The sequence below is a fragment of the Phoca vitulina genome, unplaced genomic scaffold (genome assembly GCF_004348235.1).
Source record: "Phoca vitulina isolate PV1807 unplaced genomic scaffold, GSC_HSeal_1.0 scaffold84, whole genome shotgun sequence".
NCBI classification, from domain to species: domain Eukaryota; kingdom Metazoa; phylum Chordata; class Mammalia; order Carnivora; family Phocidae; genus Phoca; species Phoca vitulina.
In genome coordinates, this window is record NW_022589787.1 from 4,537,758 (window position 1) to 4,555,621 (window position 17,864).

Below are 17,864 nucleotides of genomic sequence, written 5' to 3' on the forward strand. Positions count from 1 at the left end.
AGGAGGGCACGTTCTGCATGGAGCACTGGGTGTTATGCACAAACAATAAATCATGGAACACTATATCTAAAACTAATGATGTAATGTATGGGGATTAACATAACAATAAAAAAATTAAAAAAAAAATATTCCTTGAAAGGCCTTCAAATTTATCTTTCTCAAAGATCTATACATTCATGTGAGGTGCATTTTGGAAGTGGTTTGGGTTTTGTTTTGTTTTAAGTAATAACACCAATAGAGATAACTGCTAAATCAGTAAGAAAAACCTAAGGAATGTGGAAAATACTGATGAAGAGTGGAAGGATGTTGGGGTTAACAAGATATGTGGTGAGCCCAATCTGCAAGACAGCACGTCTCAGGTGGGGACAGGCCCTGCAACCTTGACACAGGGCTTGAGAAAGTGGGAAGTGAGAGCCATAGCACCAGGAAAGCAAGAGAAGATAAACCCATGGGAGAGGGTTGGAGAAGGGGTTCTGCTCTGTGGGGAAAATGGATGCACCATGGGGGGCAGGGGGGTTTTGTAGACCTCTTGCACTCCTCTGGCCCTTTCAGTCCCTCATCTAATCCTCATGTCAAGTTGCACAAACTGCAAGACTATGACCTTGCTGATGGTACCTCCTGTCTCTTCTGGGGGTTCTTCTCAAGCAACAATTTATAGATCTGGTTATCAAGTATAATAGAGATGATAATATCTACTGTATATTTCTTCTAATGTTAAACCCTGGAGGGGCTGAGGACCCATGCACTGAGACACTAGGGGCTGGAGATGCATCTCCCCCTCTCTCTCTCCCTCCCTCCCTCTCTCTCTCTCTTTCCCTCTCCCTCTCTCCCAGAAAACAAAAAGAGAGGTAGTGGATAAAGGTTTCCTTCTTTCCATCAAAGGCTGGCCACACTCCACATCAGCCCTCCTCACCAATGTCTAGGAACAAGCTTTGAAATCTTCCCCTGCAGACTGTGATAGCAATTGCAAAGCCTATCAACAAAAGGTAACAAAAAATTAGACTCACCAAGATCAAGATGAACACCAGGGACAAACGAATTGAGAAAGAACATGAAGATAACAAATCCCAACACCATTAGGCATTTGGTGAGCAGAATCTTGTCTGATATCCTGTGCTGTGAGAGAAGAAAACACAACTCATTTACTGGGTACTATCTTCTGCTTCCTGCAATGTGTCCATCATCCTGCATGACTCAAATCACTACAAATTCTCCTTAAGATGAAAAATATAACATCTTGAACTTGAAAGAAGATTATAAGGTAATGCATTATAAAGAAGACTGTACAGACTTGGGATTACAGCATTCAAAAATCTTTATAAAAAATAAACTCAATAAATTTAAAATATAGTACATGGGGTGCCTGGATGGTTCAGTCTGTTAAGGTCTGCCTTCAGCTCAGGGTCCTGGGATCGAGCCCCACATTGGACCCCCTGCTCAGGGGGGAGTCTGCTTTTCCCTCTCCCTCTCCCCCTTCTCCCCACTCATGCTCTCTCTCTCTCTCTCTCAAATAAGTGAATAAAATCTTTAAATATATATATAGCACAATCCTTTTATAGAACGCCTGACTAAATAGCTTCTTAATGTGATGAAGAAAGTGCTCCCAGTCCCACCACAAGCATTAGGTGAGATGTTGGCAAAATCACTGGAGAAACAACACATAACTTCCAGGGCCCTGGCCATGAATTTCCACAGGTGCTACATGCTTTTACCCTTTCTTTTTTTTTTTTATGTCCAGTTAGCCACTGTGTAGTACATCATTAGTTTTTGATGTAGTGTTCAATGATTCATTAGTTACATATAACACCCAGTGCTCATTACAACATGTGCCCTCCTTAATACCCATCACCCTATTACCCCCTCCCCACTTAGCCCCCTCCCCTCTGAAACCCTCAGTTCATATCCTGGGGTCCATAGTCTCTCATGGTTCATCTTCCTCTCTGATTTCTCCCCCTTCAGATTTCCCTCCATTCCCCTATCCTTTTAATTCAACTTTCCTCCTATTACACGAATCCCTGCTCATAGTGGCGCTGAGGTTAACATGTCCTTGCAATAACATGACTCCTGCTGAGGTTCTTACTATACACTTTCATGATCACAGGGACCCTGGAAGGCACCTGACAGTGCCCTAATCACCAAGATGACACCTGTGGGAGCCTGACAAGTTGTTCAGGGGTGAGGGGAGGTGCCAGAAGGCTCTATAGTACCTTCATTAACCTCAGAGGTGCAGACCTTCTTCCAGTGGGCCTGAGCCACAGGGCAAGATGGGCAAGGTCCCCAGAGGGTGCTGTGCTCTGAGGGCCACGGCTGTGTGGAGCTGGGGAAGGGAGCGAAGTCCCAGAAAACCTGTGCAGATGGGCACTGAGTTGTCTTGCCCCACCCAACCAGGCTCCTGTGTGAATCATGCTCCACCATGTGAACTGACAACTGTGTCATGTCCTTTCTTTTTTTTTTTTTTTTAAGATTTTATTTATTTATTCATGAGAGAGAGAGAGAGGCAGAGGGAGAAGCAGGCTCCCAAGGAGCAGGGAGCCCAATGCGGGACTTGATCCCAGGACCCTGAGATCATGACCTGAGCCGAAGGCAGACGCTTAACCATCTGAGCCACCCAGGCGCCCTGTCATGTCCTTTCTTAAGTGTGGTCCCACCAGCACATCTGTCTATCTGTCTATGTCTATATCTATCTAGAATTAGATAAAGTATAGATATGGGTATAAATATGGATATATAGAGAGAGACAGATACTTACGGGTATGTACATGGATAGAGATGGAGACAGAGGTAGAGATAGATGGTACAGGTACAGGTATAGAGATAGAGAGACAGATCTGCATACAGGTATAGATTTTCTCTCTGGATTTCTCTGGTCATGCAGTTAGAGCTGTTGTCATAAAAACCACAAGCATATTCCTCCATGTTGCACTGGCTCTGGCTGCAGCCCTTGGCCCCCTGTTCACAGATCATGTGGGCCACCTCCCAAGCATCTGTCCTCCTTCCTCACCTACTGCCAAAGCCTGTGGCTGAGTTGGCCACAAGCCAACTCATCTTCCCCTTCCCACCTCCAAGGAAGGCCAGTTTTGCTGGATGAGTCTGTGATGGTGAATTAAGAGGAAAAGGGCATGGCACCCACCTGTTGTGAGGGGAGACACCACAAACCTTCTGTGCAGCCATGTTAACCATAGAAAGTAGGTATAACCGTGGGCATTTCCAGAATTGAAAATGGAGGGAGCAGGCAGGTCAAAGAACATTCCCAGCATCACTTGGCTGGTACATGTGGAGATGATCCAGAGTTTGTACTTATCTGTTATTTTTGGTGTCTATTAAATTTTCTTATTTTAGGTATCTGGAGATATCACAGTTGAGAACTCCTGGATTCAATACAAGCTCCTTGCTTGTCCCTTCCACCTCTCCTCAATCCTCATTCAACCAGGTACACAGAGAGGTACACAGTCTCTTCCCTAACTCACAGCCAGCACTACATGGTCTAGCAAAGCAGTCAGGGTCTGCATAAACCTGGGGCCTAGAAAAGTATCATAGCCACACCCTTCTTTCCTAACCCTAACCATCTCAGTGGGACAGAGACTGGGAAGAGAGACCCAAAGAACACATTACTCACCAGGACCCCCATGTCTAAATTTCCTTTAGAAAGAGATAAAATGTTCTGATCATAATAAGAAAGTGGGTACTCACCCGCCCCCCAGAAAAGAAACTACGGGGATTTGAAAGTTCACAAAGATACAGATGTCTCCAAGCAGGTCTGGAGAAGAGTTCTCTGGGCTAGGAGAGGGCACTAGGTGTGTCCACCAGAAGTGAGAGCCATATGACAGAAAGTACACACACACTCCATTTCTGTCCCTAACACTTCTCCATCTCACACAGCGCACCTCACCTGTCTCTACCTCCACCTCCTCATCCACACTATGGGAACCACGACACTTGCCTTTTAGGATCAAGAAGAGCCGCAAGAGCCAGAGGCACCCAGCCAACTTTCTCTGCAGCTACATTAACCATAGAAAGGGCCACAAAGGAAATATAAAAATTTTATATTTTTATCACAAAGGAAATATAAAAATTTTAACTTTTCAATTTCTGGACAAAATAATGATTTTGGAAAATGTCAGGAAAATGATTTTCCCCATTAACTCCTAGAAATAATTTATGTCTCTTGTGTACAGCTATAGGAATAAAAAGAGAAATCACTTTCAGTTTTAACTCTGTGTGAAGCAAGAGGTGAATCAGAAATCCCTGAGGGAAGAAACCACAATACCTTTTTTTGTAGTTCCTGGATATTGGTCTCCCAGTTTTTATCTTCCTGTGAGATTTGTCTAGAGGAGAAAAAGACAGACTCATTATTTTCCTGGTGACATTGAGCAGTGAGATCAGCAAGGCAGGAGTCAGCCGCACATTCAGCATGGACCTCTGGCCTGGATACCACCTACTGATACCTAATGTAGCCATGTAACGGCGCATACCTGGTCATGGAAGGTGACCAGTGGAGCTGGGTTTATGGATTGGGAAAAATGCTCCATCTATATTTCCAAAGAAAAGTAACATAGTGATAAGGAAACATCTGTGTCCTAAGATGGCTGACCAAAGCAGCAAGGGAGTCCCAGCCCCTGCCCCAGGGCTCCTCGGGGTTCTTCTCTCTGCTCTACTTCCCACGCGCGCGCCAAGAGTGCCCAGGATGCGGAAGTAGAAGTGCATAAATTACCCCCTCTGTTTGTGCTCGGGGCTCAGACCTTTGGAGACCACTCTCCTCTGAGCCTGCCGGCATTCCGCCAACATTAAATAAACCTCTTATCCTCCAAGATCTCGGGGTGCCGCTGGGTTCTTCTGTCAGGCAGTCCAGTCCAGGTTCCGTAACAATAGGACATGAATGGAATGTTAATGAGGTGTGTGCAAGCATGTATACGTGTGAGTGTGAGCATAGGGAACGTCAGAAGAACACTGACCAAAACTTGAACAAGGGGAATGACAGTATAAATTTGTTTACCTCTTTTCACTTTCTACTTGTCTATACTTTTTCCACAATAAGGTTATGTTATATTTACAACTAAACTAACTAATGGCTTGCTTTGGTGGTGACTTTTATCAATCAGAACAGTGCAGAATTTAGTTTTAATGAGCACTCATGTCTCATAAGTATCAGAGGAGGCTGATCACGCAGCCAGAACATACCCTAAAGGAAATCAGAGCAGACCTAGGCAAATCCTGAGGACAATTTTTTTAAAGGCTATGTAAAAACAAGACCTGCAGAGCCAGGACTTGCCTTAGACCACCCTCATTCTAATCTGCTCCTCAGTGACTGTGTGGCCTTGCAAAGCCACTGCCCTCTCCAGGCCTCGGTTTTGCTATCTGTGAGCTGACAGAAACTTGGTGAACATCTGGGTCCATGTGGTTCTTCACATGTGTAACCCTGAGATACATTGAGTATATCTTTAACACCCCACAGTGTCAATGGATTAAATACATTTAGGGAAATTTACTCCTGCATCTTTAATTTACAAAGTTTCTCTTTTAAGATTTATGCCTGCTGTCGAAGCTGGGACCCAGCCTGCAATTCTGGGCCCTCCTGGAGCTGCAGGACCTGCTTCCCCAGCACCACCTCGTGGAGGTGGGTCCTGGGCTGGGATGGAGCTGAGACAGTGCTTCACCCTGGGCTGCCTGTCTGAAGAGAGCGAGTCCCCACAGGCTCACATGTGGCCTTCCCCCCTCGCCCCCACTAATAGAACAGGCTGCAAGACAGCCACGCTGGATTACCCTCAAGGTTCGGTGTTGGTCCTCAGCCTGGGAACACAGGGCTGGTTTCAGCAAACTACAACATGCAAGATCATTTACACTACATTCACAAGGACTCACATTTCCCTTGCCTTGACAGATTTCTCATCTCCACCTAGTTCCCAGCTCGTGGCAGTAATGCTTCAATGTCCCTAAGGGATGGGCATGCTCCTGCTTTTCCCATCAGCACTCCCAAAGTGAAGACAGGTTGGAACTCAGCACCTCCAGAGTTGGGAGGAAATACTCACCACTCCATTGTTACCTTTTACATCTCAGCTTTGATTAGAAGCAAATGACAGGAAATGAATTGAGAAGGACTTAGGTATTCTTTGAGGTCCCTGGAAATCAACTACTGGGAGAGTATTTTGTTAGATTAATTTTTTATATTGTTTTTGATTCTTGCTATGCAACGTGTTATGTGTGGAAGTGTGACAGGAAGTGGTTGAGTGTGGATTCAATCCCTGGTGTAATTCTTTCCTTGCTGTAGAATCCTGGACAAATTGGTCAAATTCTCTGAACCTCAGTTTTTTCTTCCTTAAACTGGGGCTAGTACCAGCACACATTCCAAAGATCCAAGTAGGGGTTAGATAAAATAATGTTCCACAAGAGACTTATACGGTGTATGGTGCCCAAAACTTGCTCACTGGCATGAAGATAGAGTTACAATTTTAGAGTACCATGAAGTATTCTGAAGACCCATCATTTTAACTTACTTGAATGGTACACTCTATGACATTTGGACACCATGGGGGTGGTAGTAAATAGGTTGTTGATACAATCCAACCACTGAGCACAACTTGTAAAGATGAAAACCAAGAGTAGCCTGAGCAGGGCCCTGGCTTGGTACCTGTGGAAGGTGTGCAGCCTTCGGGCCAGCAGATGCTCCAGTGCCCGCACCTTCCCCAGGAGCAGGCCCCGAACTGCTGTCTCCTCTCGGCTGGCTGGGCTGATGCGCTGCGCGGTCAGGCGCCAGACGTGGATCTCGTGCTTCAGTTCTGCAGGAAAGGAAAGCTGAGCCCTGAGTCTCCCACAACCTCGGACACCAGCAGGCATTCCACTCCCCTCACCACTTTCCAAGACCAGGAAACACATACCTGGTGATGCACAGATAACCAAGGGCCAAATCAAAGCAGTGGCTTCTTGACATCATGTCATCATGCCCATGTTAAAAAATTACCATGGATGTGAAATAATGTAATTTGGGTTAGGAATAAATTCTTGAATATACCTATCAGTGCTAGCCCCCAAGAAACTTTTCCCCTCCCAGGAAATTACTTCTTGCAGCCAGAAGTTTGGGTCTATTGGCAAAAATCCAGACATTGCCTAATCATTGAAATAGATCTAGTAAACATTGGAAATACAAGTGTAGTTCTCAGCAGGAGGGCATCTGGTAAGAGGCAGAGGTAGGGAATGTCTCCCCCTGACAAGGACTCCAAGCTGAGCTTGCGTCTATGAAAGAACACAGGTGAGAAAGATGTAGACAACCTTATGAAATGCTCTAATTAATAGAATGAGGCAAATTTCACCCATCAGTGAATTCAGACATCTTCTGGTATAGAATAGAGAGAAATGAATTGTCAATTCATTGGCTCTTTCAAAATCTTTTGTGAAAATTTACATTTAACCTCTATTTTACAGTTAAAGATACTACATAAATTTCTCAAAATATCCACCAAAAATATATAAGGAAGCATGTATTTTCATGAATCACCTCTTATGTGCAATGTACTATACCACATATCACAAGAATTCCAGATGAAATTAAAAGACAGAACCTTTCAAGCAGGACTAAAGCACTTGACAACTAGCTCAGAGCAGAGGCAAGGCAGGGAGATTATCCAAATACTGTGAAGCAGCCTGTACTTGTGGGTTTGATGACTAGGAAAATACCATCTTTTAAGACCCCTCGATTCAGTACACAAGTGTTGATCACCTACTAGGTGACAAACCTACTGCAAATGCTGAAAAAACAAGTATAAGCTAGGCATAGACACAGACTGTAAATAAAGTGTGTCAAGACTCAGAAAAGAGAATGGGTTGAGGACAGGGGCACTAACACCATTTCAGTTAACACATGGTTTTCTCCAAAGGCTCAGCCTTACAAAGAGGAAAACCCTTTAGAACTAAGATATGTAATGTGCTTTCATTCAGTACATATTGATACTTTGTAGCTTGCCAAAATGAAAAAAAAATTAAATACTTAGGTATAATTCAAAAGTCTCTTCAGAGAAACAATTTATAATTTCTTTTCAGAGAGCCTCACGCCTCATTAAACAACCTATGAAGTTACGATAGCATTAAAAGGAGGAGCAAGAGGAGGAGGAGAAAACTGAATAAACCAGCCTCCTGAAACACTGAGCACAAAAACGCCACGCAAGGATAGGAAAGGGGAGATGAGGCCATGCTGCCTCAGTGAAGGTCCACAGTGCCAGTGTTTCATCCAATGCTCTGAACCACATTACAGAGAAGACATCATTCAAAGCCCATCCATAAAGTACAGAGATTTTCCAGCTAGTCTTTCAAGGCATGCTGGTGATGGTCACTTTTTCTTTTCTTTTTTTTTTTTTTTTAAGATTTTATTTATTTGACAGAGAGAGAGAGACAGTGAGAGAGGGAACACAAGCAGGGGGAGTGGGAAAGGGAGAAGCAGGCTTCCTGCCGAGCAGGGAGCCTGATGCGGGGCTCAATCCCAGGACCCTGGGATCACGACCCGAGCCGAAGGCAGACGCTTAACGACTGAGCCACCCAGGTGCCCTGATGGTTACTTTTTCAAGTGGTTGATCAACTTTAAAGAGCTAAACAAGAGCATGGTTAGTCTCTGGGGCTAGCCCATCGGGTGCAGGCTGGGAGTCCTCTCTCCATCTGTGTGTGGAGAAGCAGAGCCTGGGAGTCACTGTTGCATCTGTACAACTGCCCTTTCAGGTACCCCTGGCTCCTTTCTACAGGTGTCCTCTCCAGAGACAGCTTCAGCCCCCTCGTACATACCCAGAGCCTAGCTGCCTTCTAACCCATCAAATCAAACAGGTGGAGCTATTCTCCCCAGTTAAACCCATGCATTAATGCTCAGGTCATACACTTCTGTTCTCCTAATTTGGCAGCAGGTCACTAAAGTACTTAGAAGGAAATTTAGAGCACTGAACACCTGTATTAGAAAAGAAGGCATATATAAAATCAATAACCTCAACCTCTACTTTAAGAAACTAGCAAAAGAAGAATAAATCAGCTCAAAGTAAGCAGAAGAAAATAAATACCAGAGTAGAAATCATTAAAAGATTAAAAAATATAGAGAGAAAACATATATAATCAGAAGCTGGTTCCTTCATATCAATAAAATTAATAAAACTGTAACCAGACCAATCAGAAAAAAGCAAAGACACAAATTACCAATATCAGGAATGAGAGATTACATGATCAAAAAATCCATTAAAAGGATAATGAAAGAATATTATGAACAACTTCAGAATAATTATTTCAACAACTGAGATACAATAGATAAATTCCTTGAAAGATATAAAGTACCAGTAATCACTCAAGAAGAGATAACCAAAATTAACAAGTCAGGAAACGACAGATGTTGGCAGGGATGTGGAGAAAGGGGAACCCTCCTACACTGTTGGAGGGAATGCAAGCTGGTGCAACCACTCTGGAAAACAGTATGGAGGTTCCTCAAAAAGTTGAAAATACAGCTGCCCTATGACCCAGCAATTGCACTACTGGGTATTTACCCCAAAGATACAAATGTAGGGATCCGAAGGGGTACATGCAGCCCGATGTTTATAGCAGCACTGTCCACAACAGCCAAACTGTGGAAAGAGCCAAGATGTCCATCAACAGATGAATGGATAAAGAAGAAGTGGTATATATATATAATGGAATATTATGCAGCCATCAAAAGGAATGAGATCTTGCCATTTGAAACGACGTGGATGGAACTGGAGGGTGTTATGCTCAGCGAAATAAGTCAATCAGAGAAAGACATGTATCATATGACCTCACTGATACGAGGAATTCTTAATCTCAGGAAACAAACTGAGGGTTGCTGGAGTAGGGGGTGGGGTGGGAGGGATGGGGTGACTGGGTGATAGACATTGGGGAGGGTATGTGCTATGGTGAGCACTGTGAATTGTGCAAGACTGTTGAATCTCAGATCTGTACCTCTGAAACAAATAATGCAATATATGTTAAGAAAAAAAAAATGAAGAAGAAGATAGCAGGAGGGGAAGAATGAAGGGGGGGAAATCGGAGGGGGAGACGAACCGTGAGAGACGATGGACTCTGAAAAACAAACTGAGGGTTCTAGAGGGAAGGAGCGTGGGAGGATGGGTTAGCCTGGTGATTGGTATTAAAGAGGGCACGTTCTGCATGGAGCACTGGGTGTTATGCACAAACAATGAATCATGGAACACTACATCTAAAACTAATGATGTAATGTATGGTGCTTAACATAACAATAAAAATTTTTTTAAAAAAAAGAAGAAAGAGATAACCATAATAACCAGCCCTGTGTCTATGAAGGATTTTGAATTTGAATTTGTAGCGTAAACACACACACACACACACACACACACACACACATCCAAGCCTGTAAATGTCCTAGCAAACATTTAAGGGGACAGTACTAGCAATTCTACACCATCTCTTCCAAAAAAATTGAAGAGGAGAGTATGCTTCTGTACTTATTCTATGAGGATAGCAAAAAAGCCATTACAAGAAAGTAAACTCTACACCAATATCCCTAATGTACACAGACACAAAAATTCCATACAAAATATTAGCAAGAAGCAGCTTGAGCTGATATCTGATGATGAGGGCAGAACCTGGTGGTTATTTGTGCTTTTCACAAAGTAAGTCATTTTCTTTTCCATTCTGGGCACTTGCTAGGCTGACTCATCTTGTCCCCTGTGACCAGTGGGGCCTTGTGACAATCAGGATGACAAGCTATGAACAGAGGCATCCTATGTCAGTCAATAATGGGGTGGAACAAGGGGTTCTCTCTGCTTTGATGACCAAGAGCTGAAGGCTCTGAGAATTGAGGACAAGCAGGGTACTGCCAGTACACAGCGGGAATGAAGCCAAAGACAGGGAAAGAACGGAGCAGGGTTACTTTTTCACTGCAGCATAACCAAGCCTATTCGGACAGATGCTCTGGATGCCACTACAGACCTACTGAACCCAAATCTCTAGGATAGGGCTTGAGAATCTGTAGTTATAATAAGCATTCTAAAATTGGAGAGCCCTATAGCCCACAGTGGCCCAGAGCAATTGCCCTGACTCCACACAGCTCACTCTGTGCTGATTTATAGCTTGTCTCGGCATTGCCATAGGGTTTCAGAATCATCCAGGTCCCAGCCATCCCCTCCCTCTTCCCTCAGAGCTTTTTTCAGCTCCTTCCTCAGGAAGAGTGGAGGAGTTGATTATACAGATTTGTTTCATATCCTTCTAAATCTGTGTATCCTAAATTTATGTCAAGATATCATTCTCCAGAAGAGCTTATTAACAGCACAGAATTCCTGGGGGTGGGCCTGGTAACCTAAACATACAACAATTGTTCTCAGGTCATTCTGATCAACAGGGCGGTTAGGGAGAACCTGGCATAACTGGACAAGGCAACATTCTAACTCTCCACTGAGGTACAGCTACACCCACACAATCATCCATTGTGATCACAGTTTCCTTAGCACTCCAATCTGGTGCAATTCTTTCCATCAGAAAGTTAAACCTAAATATTAAATTATCAAATTTTATGTATACTAGTTGACGATAAAACATTCTGAATATCTCTAACTGGTTGTTATGGGTTGAATTGTGTCCTCCCCCAACAAAATTCATGTGGTGAAGTCCTAATCCCCAGTACCTCAGAATGTGACCTAGTGTTGTTGGGGGAGGAGCAAGATGGCAGGAGTAGGAGACCTGGATTTTGTCTGGTCCCAGGAATTCAGCTAGATAAGGATCAAACCATTCTGAACACCTACAAACTCAACAGGAGGTTGAAGAAAAGAATAGCAGCAATGCTCTGAATAGAAAAGCGACCTCTTTCTGGAAGGTAGGACATGAGGAGAAGTGAATCTGAGGCGCTATTCGGGAAGATAGACGGCGGGGGAGGGAGCCTCCGTCAGCCGCTACTGGCAAGTGATAGAACAACGGAGCACAAAATCGGAACTTTTAGAAGTCAGCTCCGCTGAGGGACGTCGCTCCAGTGGCTAAGCGGGGGGTGGAGCCCTCTCTGGGACAGTGTGGTCTCAGGACCCTCGGGGTCACAGAAAGACCAGGGGTGCCTGAGTGCAGCAGAGTTCCCTGGTATCAGAGCAGGGAAGCCGGCTGCAGAGATGGAGCCAAGGAGTGGGCTCTCAGCTCAGGTTTGCCATAAACCGTGATCCATACCACAGTCGGGTCACTGCTCTTCCAGCAGGAACCCAACAAGTGGCAGATCTGGGGAGACTCCCCTTCCTCCCCTGGGAGGAGCAGCGCAGGAGCACACCGCAGGGATCTGCTGGGTTTGGAGACTCCACACGGGGTTGTGCGTCAGAGACAGAAATGCTCAGTCACAGGCCGGGTGAGCACGGAGTGTGGCTGGAGACCGGGGAGACGGGAATGATTGACTGCTTTTCTCTGGGGGCTCACTAAAGAGTGGGACCCCGAGATCTCAGGTCCTCCGAGATGGAGATTGGGAGGCTGCCATTTTCACTCTCGGCCTTCAAAGCTGCACGGAAAGCTTGCAGGGAACAAAAGCTCCCGAGAGCAAATCCGAGCAGATTACTTAGCCCAGCCCGGGCAAGGGCAGGGCAATTCCGCCTCCGGCAAAGACATTTGAGAACCACATCAACAGGCCCCTCCCCCAAAGATCAGCAAGAACAGCCAGCCGAGACCAGGCTTACCGATCAACAAGAACAGCAGAACTCCAGCGCTAGGGGAATACTGCACATAGAATTCATGGTTTTTTCACCATGATTCTTTAGTCTTTCAAAATTAATTTTTTTAATTATCTTTTTTTTCTTCTTCTTTTGAGTTTTTCTTTTTCCCTTTTTCACCAACATCTTTATCAATCCATTTTTTAAAAAATCTTTTTTATTTTTCATTTTTAGAGTCATATTCTATCCCTTCATAGTACTTAACCTTATTTTTGGTATATATATATATATATATATATGTTGTTCTATCTTTAAAATTTTGGGATACAGTTTTTTCTAACAGACCAAAATATACCCTAAATCTCTAGTGTATGGCTTTGTTCTAGTCTCCTGCCTGATCACATTCTCTCCCCCCACGTTTTTTTTTATTTTTTTTTATTTTTTTAATTTTTTTTTAAAGATTTTATTTATTTATTTGAGAGAGAGAATGAGATAGAGAGAGAGCATGAGAAGGGGGAGGGTCAGAGGGAGAAGCAGACTCCCCGCCGAGCAGGGAGTCCGATGCGGGACTCGATCCCGGGACTCCAGGATCATGACCTGAGCCGAAGGCAGTGGCTTAACCAACTGAGCCACCCAGGCGCCCCCCACGTTTTTTTTTAAATCCTCTTCTTTCTTTTTTCAACCAACTTCTTATCAATTCCTTTTCTAAAATCTTTCATAATTTTCATCTTCACAGTCATATTACATCCCTTCATCATACTTACCCTTATTTTTGTACATATATAAGCTTTTCTTTCTTTAAAATTTTGGGAGGCACTTTCTTTTAAAAGACCAAAATACGCCCAAAATCTAGTGTGTGGCACTGATCTATGCACCAGCCTGATCATATCTGATCATATTCTGTTTTGTTCTGTTTTTTCTTTTTCTTTTTTTTCTTTAATCTTTTTTCTTTCTTTCCCTTACTTTTCCCCCTGTTTCAGGTCTCTTCTGATTTTTTTAGTGTATATTTTTCTGGAGTCATTGTTACCCTGTTACCATTTTGTTCTCTCAACATCTACTCTCCTCTGGACAAAATGACAAGAAGGAAAAAATCACCTCAAAAGAAAACAAAAACAAAAACAAGAGGCAGTACTGACTGCCAGGGACCTAATCAATACGGACATTAGTAAGATGTCAGAACTAGAGTTCAGAATGATGATTTTAAAGATACTACGTGGGCTTGAAAAAAGCATGGAAGATATTAGAGAAACCCTTTCTGGAGAAATAAAAGAACTAAAATCTAACCAAGTCGAAATCAAAAAGGCTATTAATGACATGCAATAAAAAATGGGGGCACTAACTGCTAGGATAAATGAGGCAGAAGAAAGAATCAGTGAGATAGAGGACCAAATGATGGAAAATAAAGAAGCTGAGAAAAAGAGAGATAAACAACTACTGGATCACGAGGGCAGAATTCAAGAGATAAACGATACCATAAGACGAAACAACATTAGAATAATTGGGATCCCAGAAGAAGAAAGAGAGAGAGGGGCAGAAGCTATATTGGAGCAAATTATAGCAGAGAACTTCCCTAGTTTGGGGAAGGAAACAGGCATCAAAATCCAGGAAGCACAGAGAACCCCCACCCTCAAAATCAATAAAAATAGGTCAACACCCCGACATCTAATAGTAAAACTTACGAATCTCAGAGACAAAGAGAAATTCCTGAAAGCAGCTCAGGAGAAGAGATATGTAACCTACAATGGTAGAAACATTAGATTGGCAACAGACCTATCCACAGAGACCTGGCAGGCCAGAAAGGACTGACAGGACATATTCAGAGCACTAAATGAGAAAAATATGCAGCCAAGAATACTATATCCAGCTAGGCTGTCATTGAAAATTGAAGGAGAGATAAAAAGCTTCCAGGACAAACAAAAACTAAAGGAATTTGCAAACACGAAACCAGCCCTACAAGAAATCTTGAAAGGGGTCCTCTAAGCAAAGAGAGAGCCTAAAAGCAACATAGACCAGAAAGGAACACAAACAATATACAGTAACAGTCACTTTACAGGCAATACAATGGCACTAAATTCCTATCTTTCAATAGTTACCTTGAATGTAAATGGGCTAACTGCCCCAATCAAAAGACACAGGCTATCAGATTGGATTAAAAAACAAGACCCATCGATATGCTGTCTGCAAGAGACTCATTTTAGACCCAAAGACACCCCCAGATTGAAAGTGAGGGGGTGGAAAACCATTTACCATGCTAATGGACACCAAAAGAAAGCTGGGTGGCAATCCTTATATCAGACAAATTAGATTTTAAACCACAGACTGTAATAAGAGACGAAGAAGGACACTATATCATACTTAAAGGGTCTATCCAACAAGAAGATCTAACAATTGTAAATATCTATGCCCCTAACATGAGAGCAGCCAATTATATAAGGCAATTAATAACAAAAGCAAAGAAACACATTGACAACAATACAATAATAGTGGGGGACTTTAACACACCCCTCACTGAAATGGACAGATCGTCTAAGCAAAAGATCAACAAGGAAATAAAGACTTTAAATGACACACTGGACCAAATGGACTTCACAGACATATTCAGAACATTCCATCCCAAAGCAACGGAATACACATTCTTCTCTAGTGCCCATGGAACATTCTCCAGAATAGATCACATCCTAGGTCATAAATCAGGTCTCAACCGGTACCAGAAGATTGGGATCATCCCCTGCATATTTTCAGACCACAATGCTTTGAAACTAGAACTCAATCACAAGAGGAAAGTCGGAAAGAACTCAAATACATGGAGGCTAAAGAGCATCCTACTGAAGAATGAATGGGTCAACCAGGAAATTAAAGAAGAATTTAAAAAATTCATGAAAACCAATGAAAATGAAAACACAACTATTCAAAATCTTTGGGATACAGCAAAGGCAGTCCTAAGAGGAAAGTATAGAGCAATACAAGCCTTTCTCAAGAAACAAGAAAGGTCTCAAGTACACAACCTAACCCTACACCTAAAGGAGCTGGAGAAAGAACAGCAAATAAAGCCTAAACCCAGCAGGAGAAGAGAAATAATAAAGATCAGAGCAGAAATCAATGAAATAGAAACCAAAAGAACAGTAGAACAGATCAACGAAACTAGGAGCTGGTTCTTTGAAAGAATTAACAAGATTGATAAACCCCTGGCCAGACTTATCAAAAAGAAAAGAGAAATGACCCAAATCAACAAAATCATGAATGAAAGAGGAGACATCACAACCAACACCAAAGAAATACAAACAATTATAAGAACATATTATGAGCAACTCTATGCCAGCAAATTAGATAACCTGGAAGAAATGGATGCATTCCTAGAGATGTATCAACTACCAAAACTGAACCAGGAAGAAATAGAAAACCTGAACAGACCTATAACCACTAAGGAAATAGAAGCAGTCATCAAAAATCTCCCAAAACACAAAAGCCCAGGGCCAGATGGCTTCCCAGGGGAATTCTACCAAACATTTCAAGAATTAATACCTATTCCTCTGAAACTGTTCCAAAAAATAGAAATGGAAGGAAAACTTCCAAACTCGTTTTATGAGGCCAGCATTACCTTGATCCCAAAACCAGACAAAGACCCCATCAAAAAGGAGAATTACAGACCAATATCCCTGATGAACATGGATGCAAAATTCTCACCAAAATACTAGCCAATAGGATCCAACAGTACATTAAAAGGATTATTCACCACGACCAAGTCGGATTTATCCCTGGGCTGCAAGGTTGGTTCAACATCCACAAATCAATCAACGTGATACAATACATTAACAAAAGAAAGAACAAGAATCATATGATCCTCTCAATAGATGCAGAAAAAGCATTTGACAAAGTACAGCATCCTTTCTTGATCAAAACTCTTCAGAGTATAGGGATAGAGGGTACATACCTCAATATCATAAAAGCCATCTTTGAAAAACCTACAGCGAACATCATTCTCAATGGGGAAAAACTGAGAGCTTTCCCCCTAAGGTCAGGAACGCGGCAGGGATGTCCACTATCACCACTGCTATTCAACATAGTATTGGAAATCCTAGCCACAGCAATCAGACAACAAAAAGAAATCAAAGGCATCCAAATTGGCAAAGAAGAAGTCAAACTCTCACTCTTTGCAGATGATATGATACTTTATGTGGAAAATCCCAAAGACTCCACCCCAAAACTGCTAGAACTCATACAGGAATTCAGTCAAGTGGCAGGATATAAAATCAATGCACAGAAATCAGTGGCATTCCTATACACCAACAACAAGACAGAAGACAGAGAAATTAAGGAGTCAATCCCATTTACAATTGCACCCAAAACCATAAGATACCTAGGAATAAATCTAACCAAAGAGGCAAAGGATCTATACTTAGAAAACTATAAAATACTCATGAAAGAAATTGAGGAAGACACAAAAAAATGGAAAAACGTTCCATGCTCATGGATTGGAAGAACAAATATTGTGAAGATGTCAATGCTACCTAGAGCAATCTACACATTCAATGCAATCCCCATCAAAATACCATCCACTTTCTTCAAAGAAATGGAACAAATCATCCTCAAATTTGTATGGAACCAGAAAAGACCCCGCATAGCCAGAGGAATGTTGAAAAAGAAAAGCAAAGCTGGCAGCATCACAATTCCGGACTTCCAGCTCTACTACAAAGCTGTCATCATCAAGACAGTATGGTCCTGCCACAAAAACAGACACATAGATCAATGGAACAGAATAGAGAGCCCAGAAATGGACCCTCAACTCTATGGTCAACTAATCTTTGACAAAGAAGGAAAGAATGTCCAATGGAAAAAAGACAGTCTCTTCAACAAATGGTGTTGGGAAAATTGGACAGCCACATGCAGAAGAATGAAACTGGACCATTTCCTTACACCACACACAAAAATAGACTCCAAATGGTTGAAAGACCTCAATGTGAGACAGGAGTCCATCAAAATCCTAAAGGAGAACACAGGCAGCAACCTCTTCGACCTCAGCTGCAGCAACTTCTTCCTGGAAACATCGCCAAAGGCAAGGGAAGCAAGGGCAAAAATGAACTATTGGGACTTCATCAAGATAAAAACTTTTGCAAAGCAAAGGAAACAGTCAACAAAACCAAAAGACAACTGACAGAATGGGAGAAGATATTTGCAAATGACATATCAGATAAAGGGCTAGTATCCAAAATCTATAAAGAACTCATCAAACTCAACGCC

The 17,864-nt window shown here is 42.7% G+C and overlaps 1 protein-coding gene across 1 annotated transcript in view; it reads right to left on the reverse strand.

Moving 5' to 3' along the window:
- OCA2 (OCA2 melanosomal transmembrane protein) overlaps positions 1-6,831 on the reverse strand; it is a 287,151-nt gene extending 280,320 nt beyond the window's left edge. Inside the window, exons 1-3 of the mRNA XM_032395393.1 lie at positions 6,626-6,831; positions 4,268-4,325; positions 1,008-1,116 (exon numbers count right to left, since the gene is read on the reverse strand). Of these exons, the coding sequence (XP_032251284.1) occupies positions 1,008-1,116; positions 4,268-4,325; positions 6,626-6,831 (373 nt within the window). The remainder of the gene's footprint in view (positions 1-1,007; positions 1,117-4,267; positions 4,326-6,625) is intronic.
- Between the last annotated feature and the right edge of the window lie 11,033 nt (positions 6,832-17,864).